The sequence below is a fragment of the Phaseolus vulgaris genome, chromosome 4 (genome assembly GCF_051622355.1).
Source record: "Phaseolus vulgaris cultivar YP4 chromosome 4, ASM5162235v1, whole genome shotgun sequence".
Lineage (NCBI taxonomy): Eukaryota > Viridiplantae > Streptophyta > Magnoliopsida > Fabales > Fabaceae > Phaseolus > Phaseolus vulgaris.
In genome coordinates, this window is record NC_143501.1 from 5,626,930 (window position 1) to 5,649,467 (window position 22,538).

At 33.2% G+C, this 22,538-nt stretch overlaps 3 protein-coding genes across 3 annotated transcripts; 2 read left to right on the forward strand and 1 right to left on the reverse strand.

The window, feature by feature from the left end:
• Nucleotides 1-4,625: 4,625 nt before the first annotated feature.
• Nucleotides 4,626-7,919, forward strand: LOC137836952 (microtubule-destabilizing protein 60). Its single transcript, XM_068645760.2, has 8 exons — nucleotides 4,626-5,633; nucleotides 5,950-5,992; nucleotides 6,091-6,186; nucleotides 6,274-6,393; nucleotides 6,862-6,960; nucleotides 7,180-7,239; nucleotides 7,359-7,453; nucleotides 7,539-7,919. Exons 1-8 carry the CDS (start codon nucleotides 4,813-4,815, stop codon nucleotides 7,660-7,662), a joined length of 1,458 nt encoding a protein of 485 aa, XP_068501861.2. The 5' UTR covers nucleotides 4,626-4,812; the 3' UTR covers nucleotides 7,663-7,919.
• Nucleotides 7,920-8,842: 923 nt separating this feature from the next.
• Nucleotides 8,843-11,780, forward strand: LOC137836954 (microtubule-destabilizing protein 60). The gene is made up of 8 exons (XM_090301908.1): nucleotides 8,843-9,886; nucleotides 10,120-10,162; nucleotides 10,267-10,362; nucleotides 10,470-10,589; nucleotides 10,742-10,840; nucleotides 10,956-11,015; nucleotides 11,119-11,213; nucleotides 11,309-11,780. The coding sequence occupies exons 1-8, from the start codon at nucleotides 9,054-9,056 to the stop codon at nucleotides 11,430-11,432; spliced, it is 1,470 nt and encodes a 489-aa protein (XP_090158034.1). The 5' UTR covers nucleotides 8,843-9,053; the 3' UTR covers nucleotides 11,433-11,780.
• Nucleotides 11,781-12,311: 531 nt separating this feature from the next.
• On the reverse strand, nucleotides 12,312-14,156 carry LOC137836955 (Ribosomal protein S19e family protein). Its single transcript, XM_068645764.2, has 4 exons — nucleotides 13,935-14,156; nucleotides 13,014-13,104; nucleotides 12,746-12,929; nucleotides 12,312-12,540 (listed from the first exon to the last, which is right to left on the reverse strand). Exons 1-4 carry the CDS (start codon nucleotides 14,016-14,018, stop codon nucleotides 12,468-12,470), a joined length of 432 nt encoding a protein of 143 aa, XP_068501865.1. The 5' UTR covers nucleotides 14,019-14,156; the 3' UTR covers nucleotides 12,312-12,467.
• Nucleotides 14,157-22,538: the final 8,382 nt, after the last annotated feature.

The window sequence follows — 22,538 nt, forward strand, 5'->3', positions numbered from 1 at the left end:
GGCCAACCCCAATGCTAATTTAGATGAGGAGGCCGAGGTGGAGACACCTGGCCCACAGCCGGACGCCTCTTTTGAAGAGTTAATGAACAATGTGCCATAGAAAATTGCTGGACCCGACATGTGGGCAATACACACTTGCATTTTGAATATTTTATACTTTCAGCTAATATTTGTAGTGCGTAGGCCGAACGATAATTTCTAAACGTGGTTTGATTTATATGTAATGATTTACGAATTCGGGTGTCGAACGAGGCATAGGTAATTTTCGATTTTCGAAAGAATAAGGTAATGCGGATGCCGAACGAGACACAAATAATTCCAATTGGTATAAGATAATTCGGGTGCCGAACGAGGCATAGATAATTCTGATTACATTAAAGTAATAAGATAATTTTGATGCCGAACGAGGCGTAGATAATTCCGATTACGTTAAAGTAATAAGATAATTCTGATGCCGGATGAGGCATAAATAATTCTGATTACGTTAAAGTAATAAGATAATTCGGGTGCCGAACGAGGCATAGATAATTCTGATGACATTAAATAAGATAATTCTGATGCCGAACGAGGCATAAATAATTCCGATTACGTTAAAGTAATAAGATAATTCTGATGCCGGACGAGCTATAAATAATTCTGATTACGTTAAAGTAATAAGATAATTCGGGTCCCGAACGAGACGTAGATAATTCTGATTACATTAAAGTAATAAGATAATTCTGATGCCGAACGAGGCATAAATAATTCTGATTACATTAAAGTAATAAGATAATTCTGATGCCGAACGAGACATAAATAATTCTGATTACATTAAAGTAATAAGATAATTCGGAAGTCGAACGAGGCATAGATAATTCTGATTACATTAATAAGATAATTCTGATGCCGAACGAGGCATAAATAATTCTGATTACATTAAAGTAATAAGATAATTCTGATGCCGAACGAGGCATAAATAATTCTGATTACATTATAGTAATACGATAATTCTGATGCCGAACGAGGCATAAATAATTCTGATTACATTAAAGTAATAAGATAATTCTGATGCCGAACGAGACATAAATAATTCTGATTACATTAAAGTAATAAGATAATTCGGATGCCGAACGAGGCATAGATAATTCTGATTACATTAATAAGATAATTTTGATGCCGAACGAGGCATAAATAATTCTGATTACATTAAAGTAATAAGATAATTCTGATGCCGAACGAGGCATAAATAATTCTGATTACATTAAAGTAATAAGATAATTCTGATGCCGAACGAGACTTAAATAATTCTGATTACATTAAAGTAATAAGATAATTCTGATGCCGAACGAGGCATAAATAATTCTGATTACATTAAAGTAATAAGATAATTCTGATACCGAACGAGGCATAACTAATTCTGATTACATTAAAGTAATAAGATAATTCTGATGCCGAACGAGGCATAAATAATTCTGATTAAATTAAAGTAATAAGATAATTCTGATGCCGAACGAGGCATAAATAATTCTGATTACATTAAAGTAATAAGATAATTCTGATGCCAAACGAGGCATATATAATTCTGATTACATTAAAGTAATAAGATAATTCTGATGCCGAACGAGGCATAAATAATTCCGATTACATTAAAGTAATAAGATAATTCTGATGCCGAACGAGGCATAAATAATTCTGATTACATTAAAGTAATAAGATAATTCTGATGCCGAACGAGGCATAAATAATTCTGATTACGTTAGTAATAAGATAATTCTGATGTCGAACGAGGCATAAATAATTCTGATTACGTTAGTAATAATGCGAATGCTGAACGAGGCATAAATTGAGAGTAATAAAAGGAATAGGGGACTTGGATTTTGATTTATAGTGCCTCGTTAAAACCTTCTCGGTAGTAAACCCTCCTTAGGGAGAAACCGACTGAGTGAGGAAAGAGTACACTTTCATTAAGTTCAACTGTAATAAAATTTGAGATGCGTGGCATTCCACGTTCTCGATATGTCCTTCCCAGACAAATGTTCTAAATAATAGGCTCCACCGGCTGCTGTGTCTGCTATGCGGAATGGTCCTTCCCAATTGCTAGAAAATTTGCCTCCTTCCTTCCGGGCGCTACTTCGCATTCGCCATACTAAGTCGCCTTTGTGGAACAGTCTTGGTTTGACCTTGGAGTGGTTCGGACGGTTCGTTCGGTCTCGACTTCTCTTTCTTTGCTCGGGGTTTGGTCTTCGAGGACTCCGGATCCGACGGCTTTGAACCGTTGGTGGTAATCAATGTGTTCCTCGATTTGCATGAATTTGGTTGCTCGAGTTCGAAGGTCTTCCATGTCTTGAGGCGGCTTCTTGATGAGACTTTCAGTAAAACGGCTCGGCTGGATGGCCGAGACCAAATGGTGCAATGCAACTTCCTGCTTGAGCCCTCGGATGTTCATACATGCTTTGTTGAACCTATCTAAAAAGGTTCTGAGAGATTCACCTTTTTCTTGTTGTACCGCTAGGAGAGACATGGAGGACATGTGATGCGGTCGGCTGGTGGCATACTAAGTAGAGAATTTTGCGGCTAAGACGTCGAAGTCGTCAATGGAATTCGGAGACAGCTCTGTAAACCAAGTAAGAGGTTCTCCCTGGAGCGACGTGGGGAATACTTTACACCACACATTGTTATCTGTGGTATACAAAGTCATTTGCGTCTTGTAAACATTTAAATGCTCGTCCGGGTCGGTCGAGCCGTCATAGAGTTTAATGGCGAGGCCTCTCCATTTGTTAGGAAGTGGTGTGGTGATGATTTCGTCTGTAAAAGGATGACCCCTTTTACTTGACTTTCTTTCGACTGTTCCAGCTCTGGGAGCAGGATTGGTGTCGGCCGGTGTAGGTATGCGAGAGGCGGTTCGGTCGGCCATATGGGATTGGCCTTCTCGTTCGGGATTATCGACCTGTCGCTGGAGTCGCGCATTCTGCTCTCTCAATAAGGCGATTTCTTCCTCTTGGCGGCGTCTATCCTCTTCGTGTTGACGACGGTCTTCCATCCCCTTTTGCCGCAGTTCCTCCACTTGAGTTTGGAGGGTTTGAATCATAGTCATCTGTTCTGCCATAACGTCGTTGTTGTTCCTTGTTGCAACCATTATAGCTTTAAAAATTGAAATCTTGCCTCGGCCCCACGGTGGGCGCCAATTGTACCTGTTTGGAGAAATGGGGCCCAGGCACGGTCGGTTGACGTAATGAGATTGCTGACGTGTCGATCTTCTTCTCCTTCAGTCGGTCATTTCTTCTTGGTGTCTCCTTCGGTCGGGCGGGGGAGGGTACCTGCGAAGGCACTCCGACGCTCAAGTAAGTATGAGATTCTAAGCGCGATTTCGTAAGTGAATGAAAACGTACCTTTCTCTGGCTTGAGCACAGTATTTATAGGATTGCCTAATGGGCTTTCTATCCCTTGGGCTCAGGGTGGTTATGGATATGTCTTGCCAGTCGTGCTCCAGAATACCCGGGAAACATATCTTCTTTAAACGCATATTCCTTATTCTTCGGAGGTGTATCTTAACCACCTTAGCTTGTCACATAAATGCCCTTACATTTATTGTGCACTAGGTCGGTCGGTCACGTGCATTCGTCCGGTGCCTACCGGTACAACAAGTAATATTTTTTAAGAATAAACTAAATTAAACCCATTTGTTGTTCTTTGTCTTCATTGCACTTTTTTTTAACTAAATAACTATTTAAGCTCAATGACTCAATTAAATAAACTTTTTTATTTTCTATCACGTTTGTTAGCTCATAATTTCACCCTGAAAAGTTTTAAATTAATTTTAATTGATTCAGAATTTGAACACTTCATGTATCAGACAAAATATGTTTATATTTAGTTAAAATGTTAATTAATTATCTGAAAGTCCAGGTAAATTTCTTTAAACCTGTATTTACTTAATTCATATTGCATTCCTTATTATTTTTTTACCCAGAAAAAAAATAATTTTAACTTATTCAAAATTTCTAATCTACAAAATCAAATTAATCATACCTGCACGTATTTAATTAAAATGTTAATAACGTTAAATAATTTTAAAAAAACTGGTAAATATATTTAAATCCATATTAGATTCAATTTATCTTACATTCCTTAAAACTTTTTTTTACTCTAAAAGGGTTTTAATTAATTTTAAATTTATTCGATTTTTATACTCTTAAAAAATGGGAATTATTAAATGTGAATAAAATTAATCAACGTTTGTAGAGCTCCGGGTAAATTTATTTAAACCAATGTTAATTATATTCCTTATTTCTTTCTTTATTCCATTTCAGTTCCTCTTTCTTAACATTAAACATAACAAATAAATATCTGACAAAATTATAAATTTTTTAAAATCTAAAATCTAATATTAAAAGAAAAAAAGACCAAAATCTCATGTCATTATCGAATTTATTTTTCTCAATATATCTTATTTTATATAAAATTAATTAATTATTTATAGTACAAAATCTATTTATTTATTTTATAATTGTAAACATATTTTTTAATAAATCTAATAATAATTTTTACAAGAATTATTATTTTTTTCAGTAGTGAATATAAGATAGTAATAAATAATGTTGGATTTATGAAAAGAAAATAATAAAAATAAGACAGCGTATGAGCAATTGAGAGTGATGACAAATGCAACGGTCAGAACCCTAAACGGAAATCATACACGAAAAATAGCCGTTACAATGAAAACCCTCTCTTTCTCTATTCATCTCTGCACTCACAATTTTCTCACTCTGTTTCATTTTTTTCACCATTTTCTCTTCATTACTCTCTCATTCTCACACCCAATTCTCATTCCAAATGGCCACCACACCCTCAAAGAAACCCTCAAGAAACGCAGAGAATGCGAACCCTAACGTTTCTCACCGTCATCTTCAAAGCCCTTCTTCAAAGTCCCCTGCTTTGAGATCCTCCAAGTCAAACACCACCAACCCAGTTGTGCAATCCCCGCAGAACAGGATCCGGCAGAGGAAGTTCGTGGTGGCCAAGAAGAAGAATCAAAAGGGTCTTCCAAACAACAATGTTTCGTGTAAGTGCAAACACAACGGTGGCGCCAAGTGCGTTTGCGTGGCGTACCAGACTCTCAGGGCTTCTCAAGAAGAGTTTTTTCTCAAAGAGAATAATAAGGGTTGCGATGATGATGATGAAGAAGAGGCAAAAGCTGAGTGTGAGAGTGTGAGTGCTGTTGAAATTGAGGGAACGAAAAGTGAAACAGTGGAGGATGAAGAAAAAGAAGAAGGCGGTCTCAATGTGAAACGAAGGAGGGAGAGGGGTAGGTTATTGGAAGAGGGGCGGAAGAGTGTTCCTGAAGATGGGTTGGGAAAGGTTATGCATTTGGTCAAGGCCTTCGAGAAGCTTCTCACTACACCCAAAAGTTCAGAGGAAAAAGACGACAAGGAGGATGATAATCATGGAGAGAAAGATAATAAAAGCAAGGCCATGAAATGGGCTTTGTCTGGGTTGCAATTTGAAGAACATCGTAAGGCAGTTGCAGCTGCTGATGGTTCTGTTTCTGATTCTTCTTCGTTTTATTGTACTTCTGATTTGGTTTTGACATCCGAGAAGCTTGGCTTGGATCAAGGGATTTCAGTTTCTTCCTCTTGGGATGGTAGCAGTAGAAGGTTTGACTTTTGATTCTACTTGATTAGATTAAGGATAAAACTTAGATGTAGTTTCTGAGTTGCCTTTTGGTGCACAGTGTTGTGGTTAGCTCAGGGAGAAAACTTCTCCAATCAAAATTAGAGTTTCACTTTGGTAATTCTCATTATAAAAGTTTGGTTTAAAGGTCAACATAGATTTTTAAGTAAAACTTCAAATCTAATTGTAGAACTGCACCTAAGATTAAGGTCTCGACTCACTTTTCTTCATTTGTGTGTCATTTGCTATTGTGTTGTTGTTCTTTTTTTTTTATGTATTGTGTCTTTGGTGGTGCTGCAGTGTATCTACTAGGACTTCTGGGGGTAGAAGAAGCAGGAGAAATGTAAGACTTCAGATGGTGTTTTCATTATATTATTAAGTGATAGAATAGTTGATGCCTAACTAATTCAATTTTGAATTTTAATGATTGTGTTTCTTCAGAGCTTGGAGTCATCTGGGACTTTTGGAGGGAGCAGGTGGAAGAGGAAGGAGAAGCAAAGAGTCACTATGCAAAAACCATTTAACCTTAGGACAGAGGTAATTTTGTGATGATTGATTTGATTTTATATGCAGTTTTTGTTTTTAACTTTGGAGAGTAACATTTGTGATGCAATGACACTGTAGCAAAGGGGAAAGTTGAAAGAGGAAGAATTGATGAAGAAAGAACAAGACATGATGGCTGAAGAAGAAAAGATGAGGATACCAATTGCACAAGGTCTTCCGTGGACAACAGATGAACCTGAGGTGAGGTCATCTTTTCATGCAAGTCCTGCATTTGGGTTGTGATAAATTTGGCTTCAAGTTTTCTTATCTTAATATCACTCTTTTGATGTTGCTTGTTACAGTACTAGTCATGTGTACTGGCTAATTGTAATGAATTAATGAACTTAATATCACTCTTATGGTGCCACTTGTTTACAGAGCTTGTCATGTTTACTTGTTAGTTGGTAGTGAATTATATAGCTTAATGGCATTCTTTTGGTGTCACTTGGTTACAGTGCTAGTCATGTTTACTTGCTAGTTTGTAGTGAATTAATTGGCTTAACGTGTCACTATTTTGGTGTCACTTGTAACAGTGCTAGTTATGTTTACTTGCTAGTTGTAATGAATTACTTAGCTTAATATCATACTTTTGGTGCCACTTATTACAGTGCTCATATTAATGGATTTCTTAGCTTATTGTCACTTTGTTGGTGCCACTTGTTGTTGCAGTGCTTGTTAAAACCTACAGTTAAAGAGATAACAAGGCCTATTGACCTAAAGCTCCATAGTGATATTCGGGCAATTGATCGTGCTGAATTTGACCAACAGGTGCCTCTTTCATTCATGTTTTTTCCTTTCACTTTCTTTTTATTACCTAGTATTTTCTTTAGGTTTGTACATTATAAAGTGTAATTTTCTGTGGGTGCACATGCTACAATGCATGATTTTAACTGCCAAGTTCAACAGCCACTCATATCTTTCATTTGAGGAAAAATGAATGATTGTTGAAAACACAGCCAAATATGAGTCATTTGTTTAATTGTGTAGATAGCAGAAAAATTGAACTTCATAGAACAACTGAAGTTGGAAAGGGGAAGACAACAGAAGGTAAACAACATCTACCATCTTTCTAAAACATGTTTCCATGACAAAAGACATGCACAGTTACCATGTTTCCTTTCATTATCTAAAACACTGATGTCTTTGAACTTCACTCCCTTGTATAGTTGGTAGAAGTAGAAGAAATAAAGAGATTGAGGAAGGAACTCGTTCCAAAGGCTCAACCAATGCCTTATTTTGATAGACCTTTTGTTCCAAGGAGGTATAATAATAGTTAGAACATGTTTTTTGCAAACTCTGTGACCTACTCATTTTTTCTCATTATGATTCTTTATGCATGATGCAAGGTCAATGAAGCATCCAACAATACCCAGAGAACCCAAAATTCACATACCCCAACATCAACATAAGAAGATAAAGTGTTTGTTGTCATGGAATGACATGAACTCCTGCTCCTCCTATCTCAACTAAGCTTCTTCCAATGGCCATTCTCTGATATGAAGTGAAGAAATGCTTTCATTTTCCATAATTCTCTCCACAATATTCAATTTTGTACATTGGCAACTCAATATATAGTTGCAAATTCTTTTTTGCATAGCCATGATCTTTCTTTGTATTGTGCAATGAAATGTCACTTCTTTTTTGTTGTGAATTTGTTATTAATTCAATTCTAGAGAACAAGAAATTCCAAAGATGGTTATAATAAATAAATGTTTATTTTTCTTCAATTCTCTCCACAACTCAGTATATAGTTGCAAATTCTTTTTGCCTATAGTGAAATGAAAGGAATTTACTTTGTCTTCATTATTTTGGTAACGAATTTGTTATAAATTCACTAATAAAAATGATAATTAGCAATGGCAGTATATTATGATACTAGAAAACAAATACAAATTAATGTGTTCTAAAATTATAACATATAACATATAAAATAAAAATAAAAGTATATTATAATTTATAACCCAATTTTTATCCCTAATATAAACTTATTTATTGAGTTTGTATCTATGGTAAATTAATAGTATTAACATAAAAGTAATGTTGGCAATTTAAGGACTTTACATTATTTAAGAGATTTACAGAATAAAAATGTATAATTCATGTTAAAAACTTTAATTTTTTTTTTCAAATACAACCTCAATGCTAATTCATTTGAGAATTTGAAAGGTAAATGGTCCAAACTTAAAAAACGATGGTAATTAATTTAACTCATTTTAAATGTAGTATCAATCAATATTTTACAATTGGATTTGATAATTTGTTAAATGTTTTACTTTTGCATAATTTTCAAAATAACTTTTCAATTTAACAAATAATTAAATTATTTGATACGTTATAAAACCTTATAATATGATTAACCCGTTAAATTCACTCATAATTAATCAACAATCAATATTATTAACAAATAACTGAAACATAATGATACAGTACCATGGCCAAAACTTGCATTGTGATTTATGCTAGAATACCAATTTTTTTATTGAGTAAACAAAAATCATTCTAATTTGTAGAGAATAAAAAAAATATTAAATATTAAATAAAAAATCACGAAATTACTTTAATTAAAATTTAATATTTTAGAAAAAAAAATATAAAAAGTTTCTGCATAAACCCAAAGACAATATAACGGTCCAAACCCTAAGTGGAAACAGAATTTCTGATGTACAAAAAACCTCACTCACACCAAAACTAGCCGTTATAACAAAGAGCGTCTTTCTCTTTCTCTTCCTCTCTCTCTCTCTCTGCACATAAAAAATTTCATTCATTTTCTCTTCACCATTTCCAATCCAATTCAATCAAATTCATTTTCTTCACTCTCTCTATTCTTTCTTTCTGATTCTCAGAATCCATTTTCATTGCAAATGGAACTAGCAAGCAAGAACAGTAATCAAGCAATCACCACCACTCCCTCAAAGAAAAAAAACTCAGAAAACACAGAGAATTTGAACCCTAATGTGCCTCATCGAGGCCTTTCTTCAAAGTCCCCTCCTTTGAGACCTTCCAAGCCAGACAACACCAACCCAGTTGTGCAATCGCCGCAGAACAGGATCAGGCAGAGGAAGTTCGTGGTGGCCAAGAAGAACAATCGAAAGGGTTCTCGAAACGATGCCGTTTCATGCAAGTGCAAGGAAAACGGTGGCTCCAAGTGTGTTTGCGTGGCGTACCAGACCCTGAGGGCTTCCCAGGAGGAGTTTTTCCTCAAAGAGAGGAAGGGCTATGGTGAGGAAGAAGAAGAAGAAGTAGAAGAGGCAAGAGATGAGGAGGGCTATGATTTGGAAACCGAGGGAACAAAAAGTGAGACTGTGGGAGATGAAGAAAAAGAAGAGGGAGGTTCCACTGTGAAACGAAGGAGGGAGAGGGACAGGTTGTTGGAAGAGGCTAGGAACAGTGTCCCTGAAAATGGGTTTGGGAAGGTTATGCATTTGGTTAAGGCCTTTGAGAAGCTGCTTACTATACCAAAAACTTCAAAGGAAAAAGATCACACGGAGGATCAGGATCAGGATCAGGATCTTGGGGAGAAAGGGGATAAGAACAAGGTGATGAAATGGGCATTGCCAGGGTTGCAATTTGAAGCTACTTCTGGTTCCGGGTTTTCTTCATTTTGTCATAATTCTGACTTGGTTTTGACGTCTGAGAACCTTGGTTTGGATCAGGGGATATCAGTTTCTTCGTCTTGGGACAGTAGCCGTGCAAGGTTTGACTTAAAGCTCTATTTCATTAGATCAAGGGCAAAATTTAGAAGCAGTTTTTTAAGTGTTTTTGGTATTGTTCTACAAAAGCAATTTGTTTTATTGACTTTGGTAATAGTTACAATATAATTTCCTCTGGAACGGTATCTAAGTATTGTTCTTAGATTAATGTTGTCATTTGTTATTATGTTGGTTTTTGTTAATTTGTGTATCGTTTTTTGTCTTTTTGGTGCTGCAGTGTGTCTAGTAGGACTTCTGGGGGTAGAAGGAGCAGGAGAAATGTAAGACTTTAGTTGCTTTTTCTTAATATATGATTAAGTGCTAGTGAAGAATGGTTAATGAATTCAACAATGGGATTTGAATTTTAACTGTTGGTTTTCTGCAGAGCTCAGAGTCGTCTGGAACTTTTGGAGGGAAGAGGTGGAAGAGGAAAGAGAAGCTAAGAGTCACTAGGCAAAAACCCTTTAGGTTAAGGACAGAGGTAATTTACGATGATGATTGGTTGAGTTTTTATGTGGTCTTTTGCTTTTAATTTTTCTATGACTTTGGAGTTTAGAGAGTAACATTTGTGTAATGCTATGACTGTAGCAAAGGGGAAAGTTGAAAGAGGAAGAATTTATGAAAAAAGTACAAGAGATGACGGCTGAAGAAGAAAAGATGAGGGTACCAATTGCACAAGGTCTTCCATGGACAACAGATGAACCTCAGGTGATAAGACAATTTTTTTCTCAAGATTACTTGTGTACTATTTGCTTAGCTTAATTTATTTGGTGTCACTTGTTACAGTTCTTGTCATGCTTAGTTTCTAATTATTATGGATTACTTAGTTTGATATCACTTTTTGGTGCCACTTGTTACAGTGCCTGGTAAAACCTGCAGTTAAAGAAAGCACAAAGCCTATTGACCCAAAACTTCATACTGATATTCGGGCAATTGATCGTGCTGAATTTGACCAACAGGTGGTGCCTCTTTCATCCCTTACTTCCTCTCTTTCTATTTTGTTATCCAAAGCTTCATACATGATTGTAGAAAACACAACCAATATGTATCATTTGATGGGATTTTAATGTATAGGTTGCAGAGAAAATGAACTTTATAGAACAACTAAAGTTGGAAAGGGAAAGACAACAGAAGGTACACTATCTAACTACTGTCTTTCTATCAGTGAGAAATGCAGCGAGTTACCATGTTTCCTTTTATAAAAAATGCTGATGTGTTGTACTTCACTTTTCTATAGTTGGCAGAAGAGGAAGAGATCAAAAGGTTGAGGAAAGAACTCATTCCAAAGGCTCAACCAATGCCTTACTTTGATAGACCTTTTGTCCCAAGGAGGTAAATGGCTGCAAATCTTAGAGAACATGTTTTTGCAAACTATGTCTAATTTGTTCCTTTCTTCTGATTGGTATTCTTTGTTGTGTGTATGAAAGGTCAATGAAGCATCCAACAATACCAAGAGAACCCAAGCTTCAGCTACCCCAACTTCAACATAAGAAGATAAAGTGCATGTTTTCATGGAATGACATGAACCCGTACTCCTCCTATCTCAACTAAGCAGCCAATGCCCACTTGCTGATATGATGAAGTGAATGAATGCTCTTTCATTTTTCCATAATTCTCTCCACAATATTCATTTTTTGTACATGGGCAACTCAATACATATATGGTTGCAAATTCTTTTTTGCCAAGTATATTAATGTTACTCCATGGACAATCACAGTTTTCGTTGAAATGCAAATTAATTTGTACTGCAAAATACTTTTTTCTTGCTGTTGAGTCAAATTGTGGAGAACATGAAATTGGAAATGGAACATTCCTGATTTTACCATTATAAAAATGCATATTAATTGTAGTTTATTATGATAATATTAATTAAGAATTACATGTCCTCCTACTTTGTTTTTTATAGTGTTTTGGTACATTTTTTATATTTATTTTACTAAAGATTACTTTTTCATTGTTGTTCTAAATTACATCAATCAACACATACATACTCGTCGTCAATATGAAGTTTGTGTATATTTTAATAATAATTAAACCATTTAAATCCCTAAATAACTCAATTTCCAGTAAATATAGATAATAAAATAATTACTTATAAGAATGAAATCCGAATTTTGACGTATATGAAACCAAATACATATTTTACTGCTGATAAAAATTCTCTTATTAAATTGGATAAATTAAATGTGACGGGTGACAATTTTTTTTAAATAAATAAAAAGTGATAATGGTGGTTAAAATTAATAATAGACAATTTGTAATGTAATCTACTTAAAGATACGAGTGATTTGAAAAAAGATTTAAATAAATCTCCAAAAAAGAAATAATAATAATTCTCTAAAAATATATAAATAAAATTACGATTGAGAAATAATAATAATTATATATAGATAAAATAAGAACATATATGAGATTGGAGAAAATAACACATTGAGAACTTGAATCAAAATCTTAAAGACCAAAACTCCAACTCCAAACTACAAAAAAGTTTCAACATTTAACAAAACAAACAATACTTAAATTTTCCTGCCAACTCTACTAATAAGCAAAATACTCCGTATGCATTATCGGTTCTCAATAACATGTTCAAGCAGCAATCACAATTCGCCCAGCAACTTGGTCAAGATCCCTTCGACCACTGGAAGTGATTTTCCTCCCTCTGCAATGAAAATATAAGGCACTAAAACTTTGAATACCATAGAACAGAATTAAGCTACAGAAGACAAACAAATGCTGAAAGAACCAACGACCATGCCATTCTGCCAAATCACAACCATTGAATGACAACATCTTTGGGATAAAAAACTGGGTATTTGTTCCAATAGAACTTTTTGCATTTATTTAATAATTAAGACATGAATTACCCTTTAGTATCAAACTCAACAATGTTCATCTGCTCCAACTGTTGCAGAATGTGTCTGGCAATAGAACCACTGCTCTTGCAGAAATGTGGGGGCCGGCTTCCATTCCTCTTGCTTCCACCATAGATCCTCTGGAAAGCACCAACACCAAGACCACCTCTCAAATAGATTTTTCTTGCCATTGAGGCTGCAACCAAGGTTAATTCCATTCATTCAGCACAATAGAATGACAAAAGTGAATATTATATAACTTGTGTTACTGTAAACTCACCAGCTCTAACATAATACCAGTCAGGATCATATGGAGCCAATTCCTTAAATTTGGCTGTTTTTACAATATCAGTCCACTCAGGAAGCTCCATCTGTTGATTGAACTAAACTGTTAGAAACTACACAAAAAAACCTTCAAGGTTCAATTGCCAACCACTTAGTTACTACTTAAGTAAACACAAAATCATCACATACAACATTGATAGACATTTGCAAGATGCACTACAGAAACACGATTTAACTTCATCAAAATAAGATGTTACTGAAACAAATTGTAACCATAATTCTAGACCATGGAATGAAAAAACAAAGCAAACAAATATCTTCCATACACCATTATACACCAAACTTCTCACTACTACATGACATCCAGATATAAAATAAGTCTACCCACTTTTCCACCCACAAAACAACATACACTCAAGGTTATATAAAACTCTCAATTTTCCTACCCATCAAGCAACATACACTTAATTAATATTCAAGGTGTAAAATATGGTCATACGACCACTCTTGCACCTATAAAATCAAATTTTTGAGATCTCTACTGCCACAATTAAGGCCACGTTTGTCCGCAGAATCAAGTATTGTGACAAAAAAATTGTCTCTACCCTAACTTAAATCCTTGTCAATAATATTATATCCAAAGGTATAGTTAAGCACCTACTTACACAAATCAAGAATAATAGTTCACCAGTACAGAGCAGAACATTTAGTTTAAACCCTTACCAAATCATTAACATAATGCAAGCAAAACAATATTACTATCGTCACTATTAATTCGAACCAAACACAATAAAAATACAACATAAAAGAAACAAGAAACTACAAAAAACGAGTAAGAGAACTGGAAAGCGAAGAAAAAGAAGAAATTGGAAAGACCCAGAAAGGGAAAACGATGAGAGAGGGGGGAAAAGTGAACCTTGCCAGAACGCTTGAGGTGGGAAGCGTAAGCCTTCACGAAATCGTGTGGCGAAACATCCTTAACGGTCTTCGCTGTTGCCATTGACGAGAAACAGAGAAAAAGAAGCAGTTTTCTCAGAACTCAATCTCTCTCTGGTAGGGTGAAAGGGGCATTATGCTTTCTTCACAGTTCTTATAAATCGATCTCAAATTAAGGTTTTCCCTCTTTCGGGTCATGACCGACCCGATTCTATTGGGCTTAAATCTATTTTAATTTTATACAAATTCTTCTCGCACCCCATGTTTTCAGATTACACCCCGTATGGGGGTGAAAATACCATTTTACTCTAATGAAAAAAAAGTCCTTGTGTTTTTTGGTGAGAGAGCACTTCCAGAACCCTTTATCGGAGATATGAATTGTTTTGGACAATCATGGCTTGTGTATCTTTGTTATCTGATTGAGTAATCTAAGAAGTTTTTACATTGCAAATTATGGAATATATTAAGTTTTTAAAATATACTTTCATTTACACATTCAAGTGTATTTTAAAAATTTAATATATTTTAGATTGGGCAATTGATTAAGATATATCTGATCTAGAAATATCTTTGGATTACATAATCTGAAATATGTTATTTTTTAAAATATATTATGGTTGCACAATTTGTATTAAAAATATCTTTTAATATTGTGTAATCTAAAATGTATGTGGAAAAAAAGGAAATATTTTAGATTGTGCAATATGAAAGGTGTTAAGTTTTGAAATACATTCCAAAACTTAATGTATTTCAAATACATACTTAATGTATGGATTGCAGAATCACTTTCCACCTTTCGGTAGGTGAGATGACGATAATGTTATATGATTGTTGTTGTTACTCCATATCCTATTGTGGGGCAATTTTATACGTATGTCCCAATGAAATTCGTTGTAGCTTCAACAATTTTTGTGGAGTTGCTAGGGGTGGACTTGGGTATTGTCACCTCAGAGATGAAGCATTGTCAAGGTGCACACATCAAACTTAATTGATTCTGAGAGGTATATGAGTAGTGTTGCGTCCGTTAGACTTGGGGGAGTGTGCTATGAGAGTGTTTTTTATTGCATCTAGTGGATGCCTGATATTTATTGATAAGAGGACAACATCAATATTTATGTTGTACTTGTTACTATTCAACAATTATTTACTTTGTTATATCTAATTATGACAATAACAAAGAATTTCGAAATACACATATGCTTTGTCTATTTGTTGTTCTACACTGTGGAATACAAACTTTATATTCTGGAATGTGCTAATTAGATATTAATTTAGAAACTATTTATTAATAATCGAAATTACTTTAGATACCAATATTTTTTTAATATCTAATATAATATATAATTTAGTTAATATACTAACTAATTGTTTTTTCTCTCTAAAATTAGTTTCTATTTAAAAAAAATCTTGTAATAATTTTCTTTCATTATTTCTAAGAAGTTGCATCTACTTTTCTTATCATACTAGATGACATTTATATCTTCTTTAGTCTTAAAATACCTATTTTATATCTAGTAAAAAATATCATACTCTTTATGAATTTTAAAGAATATTTATCTCCACCATGTTTATAATGAATCAAAATCATTTTTATAATGTATTATAATTACACACAACATTAAGTTTTTAAAATATATAGTTTAATTAAGTTTTAAGAATATCATAAATTTAGATATTTTTAACTGAGTTTTTATTAAAAAAAAATTGTCTATGAGTATTAAAAAAATATTTTTTTAATTGAGTTTCCTGTGGTTTAATTGTTTAATTTTTGTGTTATTTGAATGATATGACTATTATTTTACCTGATTATCTTGCTTACTTATCTCCATTGCTATTAATATAAGATGGTATTGAAATAATGTAAACAATAAAAATTATTTGTCATTTTATTTTAATCATAAAATTATATTAACTATAAAATCTCATGTTTTTTAATTCACGTGAAACAAGCAAACAAGATGACGAAATAATGTAAACAATAAAAATTATTTGTCATTTTATTTTAATCATAAAATTATATTAACTATAAAATCTCATGTTTTTTAATTCACGTGAAATAAGTAAACAATATGACGAGACAAAATAATAATTGAATCACTTAAATAAAAAAATGATGAGAACTTAATTAAAAAATGTAAAAATAAATAAATGTTCAATAGACAAAACAATCTAATAATAACTTAATTAAAAATATTTAAATTTATGAGTGGGTTGAAACTTAATTAAACCTAAATATATTATGTTTAAAAAAAATAGACTAATGATTTAAATAATCATCATTCTTAACTTCATATATTATAAAAGTAAATATACAACAAATTACACTTGAATTAATATCCATTAAAAATTATATCCTTTCAAAAATTCAAATATTATTCATCTTCACTATATTTTTAATAAAGTGACGTGTAGCTTACTTATTTTACTTGTAAAAAAATTTATAAACATTATTCACTTTTATATTTTTAAGAATTTAAATTTTCATGTGCATAATTTTTTTTTGTATTTAGTAAACATGTATATTTAAATATAATAAGGGAAATGAGTATCACTATTAAAAATACAATAAATATGCATGTTCTTTATTAAAAATATAAAGAAAATTAATATCTATTTAAAATTAAAAAATATTAATATAATGTTTTTAAAATAATAAAAACCATGTTTAGCATGAAGGAGGTAATTATATTTTAATTTAACCTTTTTTTATTTACGATAAAAAGTTGTGTCCATTAAATATATGCATTTACACTTTTAAATTGTTTTCTTGCCAAGTCTTGAGCTTTAAATTAAATTCTTTTAAAGGGACTTTTCTTTCCTTTTTTTTACTTCTATGCTTAAATATAATTATGATCTCTACCATTTTGCAAATTTATAGTTTTATACATTTTAAAAGTTTAACTACAGATTTCATATTTCAATTACTCAAAATTCAGCAATGTTGTTCTCCAATAACATTATATTTGTGGTTAATGCTATATTTTTTGTTGTGTAATGATTTTTATTGATAATAAATTTAATATTGAATATTGACAAATTGTGAAATATAATGGTAGAAGTTATTAACAAAATAAACTGTTTCATTCCACGTTTAATAATAAACTATTTTGTTTCACCACGTTTAATAATAAATCGTTTCGTTCCACCACGTTTAATAATAAACTTCTTCGTTTCACATTTAATAATAAATTCTTTCGTTCCACATTTAATAATAAATTGTTTCGTTCCACTACATTTAATAATAAATTGTTTCGTTCCACCACGTTTAATAATAAACTGTTTCATTTCACGTTTAATAATAAACTGTTTCGTTCCACTTTAATAATAAACCGTTTCGTTCCTCCACGTTTAATAATAAACTGTTTTGTTCCTCCACGTTTAATAATAAATTGTTTCGTTCCACCATGTTTAATAATAAACTGTTTCGTTCCACCACGTTTAATAATAAACTGTTTCGTTTCACGTTTAATAATAAACTTCTTCGTTCCACGTTTAATAACAAATTATTTTGTTCCACGTTTAATAATAAACCGTTTCGTTCCACCACGTTTAATAACAAACCGTTTCGTTTCACCACGTTTAATAATAAACCGTTTAGTTCCACCATATTTAATAATAAACTGTTTCGTTCCACCACGTTTAATAATAAACTATTTCGTTCCACCACGTTTAATAATAAACTGTTTCGTTCCACGTTTAATAATAAGTTGTTTAATTCCACGTTTAATAATAAATTGCTTTGTTCCATGTTTAATAATAAACTGTTTCGTTCCACCATGTTTGTACGTTTTAAAGGAGAAATTGAAAAAGGTTAAAGTTCGACCTAAGGAATTGGAACAAATTTGTCTTTGGAGATGTAATACACAAATAGTGGAGTTGGAAAAGAGAATCCAATATCTGGATGGAAAAGATGATGAGGGGGAGTTGAGTGTGGAAGATAGAGAGGAAAGGAGACAAAATTTAACTGATTTGGGGCAAGTTAGAGTTAAACAAGGTTGAGTTGGATAAATCATGGTGATTTGAATACAAAGTTTTACCATTCAAGTATTAAGTGGAGTAGGATGCAAAATAGGATTAATGGTCTCAAGGTCGAAGATCAGTGGTGTGAAGATCCAGCTGAAGTAAAAGCTATAGTGGAGGATTTTTTTGAGGGCAGATTTAATGGGGGGAGTCAACCGGTTAGATTGGATAATGTTCGGTTTAAGGACATATCTAGGGAGGACAATAAAATGTTGGTTGGAATTATCTCTGAAGACGAAGTTAAGGAGGCAGTTTGGAATTGTGACAGCTCTAAAAGTCCTTGAGCGGAAGGGTTTAATTCTTGCTTTATAAAAATTTGTTGGGATATTTTAAAAGGAGATGTTGTGAGTGCGGTACAAAGGTTTGCAAGGGTGGAAGTTGGCTGAAAGGTACTAATGCTTCCTTTATTACCCTTGTCTAAAAGGTTGTAAATCCACAACAACTGAATGATTTTAGACCGATTTCTTTGGTGGGCTGTGTGTATAAAATTATCTCTAAAATCCTTTCTTCAAGGTTGAAAATGGTGCTAAAAAAAGTCATTGACCCCAGGCAGTCTGCTTTCTTGGAAGGAAGGGGTTTGTTGGATAGTGTGTTAGTAGCTAATTAAACCCTTGAGGAGGTAAAGAGGAAAAAGAAAGAATGTGTGGTGTTTAAGGTGGGTTATGAAAAAGGCATATGATTCAGTAAGCTGAGAGTTTATTTACTACATGCTAGGAAGATTGGACTTTTGTGGTAAGTTGATTGAATGGATAAAAAACTGCTTAGAATCATCCTCAATATTTGTGCTGGTAAATGGAAGTCCAACAACTAAGTTTAAACCTTTGAAGGGCCTAAGACAAGGGGATCATTTAACACCTTTCCTTTTTCTAATTGTGGCTGAAGGACTTGCAGGGGTAGTTAGACAGGCGAAAGAAAAGATGTTAGTAGAAAGTATTGAGGTCAGGGAAAAGCGAGTAAAGGTGAGTATTTTGTAATATGCAGACAACACCCTATTTTTCTGTAAAGCCTCGATCCAAAGTGTTCTAACTTTAAAGGCTATTTTGAAGTGCTTTGAACTTTCCTATGGTCTTAAGGTTAATTATTCCAAGAGTAAGGTTGGTGGAGTGGGTGTGAATATTAATCAGACGATGATTTTTGTCTCTATTCTTAATTATGATATTATGAAGGCACCTTTTAGTTACTTGAGGGTGATGGTAGGCGGGAATCATAAGAGATGTGTCTTTTGGGAAGGATTCTCATTAAGTTACGGAGTAGGTTGAGCGCGTGGAAAGAGAAATCCCTCTCTTTGGCAAGCAAATTATGTTTTATCAAATCGGTGCTTACGTCCTTATCGCTTTTCTACGTTTCCCTATTTTGTATGTCGACAACTGTGGTGAGGGAAGTTAAAAGGATACAAAAGAATTTTTTGTGGGATTGGGGTTCAGAGAATAGGAAAATTGTTTGGGTGGCGTGGGATAAGATTTGTCAATCGAAAGATAAAGGCAGATTAGGGGTTATTGACATAGGAAAATTTAACTTGACTCTTCTAGGAAATGGATTTGAAGACTTAAGTCTGAAGAGAGAAGTTTATGGAAGGATATTCTAGATTCTAAGTATGGTGGGTGGAGGGGATTAAGATCTCAAGGTCAAATTTGTAAGGATTTGCTTTGGTGGAGGGACACACAGGTTGGTGGGAAGTAGGGGACGGAAAAGAAATCAAGTTCTGGGAGGATAAATGGTTGGACAATGTTCCTTTATTTCCTAAATTCCCTAGGTTTTTTTCGATTTCTTTAGATATTGATCGCACTTTTTCATAAGTTGGGGTTTGGAATAATAATAATTGGTAGTGGAAGCTGAGGTGGAGAAGGAATCTTTTTGTGTGAGAATCCAGTCTGGCTGTTCTTTTATTGCAGATGTTGGATAAAAAAAGGTTAACAAGAGAGGGTGGATTTAAGCCCGATAAATGGTTCTGGAGGGATGTTGATTCTACGGACTTCTCTGTGAAGGCAACCTATAATATTCTCATGGGGGAGGAGTTTGTAGTGGTTGAGGAACTCTTCGCGGAATTCTGGAATTTAAAGACTTTACCTTCGGCACAATTTACGACTTGGAGGGTGCTATGTAATGTCGTTCCCACTAACAACAATCTTTTGAGACGTGATATACCTTTGATGAGTGATCGATGTCCCCTGGGTGGTGTGGAAGAAAAGTCGGTAAGACATTTATTTTTTGAATGTAGGATCTCTTGGAGAATTTGGGGTATGTGTCTCGAGTGGCTGGGGTATTCTTCGGTTCTACATTGTGATGCACAAATGCATTTTAGGATGTTTAAATCTATAGGCTTGAAACATGCTATTATCAGGTGTTGGGGGCATTTGGGTAGACATTGTAAGTGAAATTTGGAAGACTTGGCCTTGGGTCACAGTAAAAGAAAAATTGGTTGTTTTGTCCTACTCAGACTGGTGTTTGGAACCTCATCGTTGTATGAGATATTTGAAAGAGTGATGTTTTGGGGTTTGTAACTAATATTTTTACTCAGACTTGGAAGTAGTGATGTGTTTTGTGCAGGTTTCATCGAATCCTCCTACCTGGCAAGGTTGGATTGAGGTGTGTGCCCTTGGGTTGCTCTTGGAAGGTGTTTGTGTTGTGTGCAGGTCTATCTAGCTTATGATTTCTTCTTGCATGTTTTTTTTTTGTGTTTTTGGCAATTAGGTTTTGGCATATGTCAGACTACTGACAAAGACATGGTTTAAGTGTTGGGGTCTCTGTCTATCATGAGGGTATGTTTCACGGGTGAGTTGATGGAGACTATGTATCTTGTTTGGATTGTAATTTTGGGTAATATGGTGTAAGATCTGTTGGATTCTTAACTGCTTGGGTGCAAGGAAATTGGTTTTGATTTTTGTATAAGGGTTGAGGCACCCGTGAAATGCTTCATTTTATTTTATTTATTCTTTGCTGATCAAAATACTAATACTAATAATAATAATAATAATAATAAACTATTTCATTCCACATTTAATAATAAACTGTTTCATTTCACGTTTAATAAGAAACTGCTTTGTTCCACGTTTAATAATAAACGGTTTCGTTTCACATTTAATAGTAAACTATTTTGTTTCACTTTAATAATAAACTGTTTCGTTCCACCACGTTTAATAATATACCGTTTCGTTCCACCACGTTTAATAATAAACCATTTCGTTCCACCACGTTTAATAATAAATTGTTTCGTTCCACAACATTTAATAATAAACCGTTTTGTTCCACCACATTTAATAATAAATCGTTTCGTTTCACCACGTTTAATAATAAACTGTTTTTTTCCATCATGTTTAATAATAAACTATTTCGTTTAACAAATTACTCCACAATTAAAATTTAAAATTGATAACTGTTTTTTACGAAATGACAGTATATTAATTTTTTTTTTAAAGTATTTTTCAATTAATTATAAGAATAAGTAGTTATTTAATAAATATTTAAAAAATAAAAAATTATTGAAATATAAAAAAAAATCGTCACTCCAACCGTTTCAATTCAAATGATTGAAATATACTAAATGTTTTAGAAAAAAATAGAAAATAATGCAATGACCATAATAATGAAATAAAATCAAATATTGATATAAAGATAAAACAAATAAAAAATTGAGAGCAGTTAAAGAGGAGAATCCACTTTATATATATATAACATTAGAAGAAAATCATGAAATAGAAACCAATTTTTAGAGACCAAAATAATTAGTTGCAATAGTAATTAAATTAGAGATCATTTTAGAAACTAATAAAAAAATTGGTTTACATTACAATGAACAAAAATATTTTTTTATTAAAATAAATCAAATTTGAAAATTATATTCTACTACATTCATTATTCATTGTAATTGATATCTTCTTACAACAATAAACTTTATAATTATAACTGATGTCCTCTTACAATATTTGAGATATGAAAACTTGATTGATTATAACAAGATCCAAGAAATCTCATAGAAAGATTAGAAAGAGAATTAGGCAACAATAGCCTTAAATATAAAGGAACATGTATAACATAGTATGAGAAGAAAAGATTATTATTAATTGAGAAACAAGATTGAATGTGAGATGGAATTAACTAGAAAACACATTTTCCCCAACCTAGTTTTTTGTTCCAATTCTTATTATCCCAGCTGTGATATATACCATCTTTTCTCATTGACCAATAGACATTGTGATGGTTACCTTCTGCACCAGGATCATACACATTCAACTCAACACAAAACTGAGACATTGTACCTTTTAACAGTGATACTTTTTTGAGTTCAAAATTGGTAATTTTCTGGTAGGGCACCCCTGGTTCCAACTCCACTTCAGTACTCTGAAAGTTACCAATAAACAGTAATCTATCTGTTCCCTTTGGCATGTCATTCACCATGGAAAAGAACAGTATATTAATGTCTGGATGAGAACTTGATGACTCAATTTCAGAAGCAGATGAAGATGAAGAAGAAGGATTCAACCACAACACTGCAACAACCACCAACACTCTTGCATACATTGAATTTCCCATTTTTCTCATCATTTGGATCTAGGGTTCATGGTTT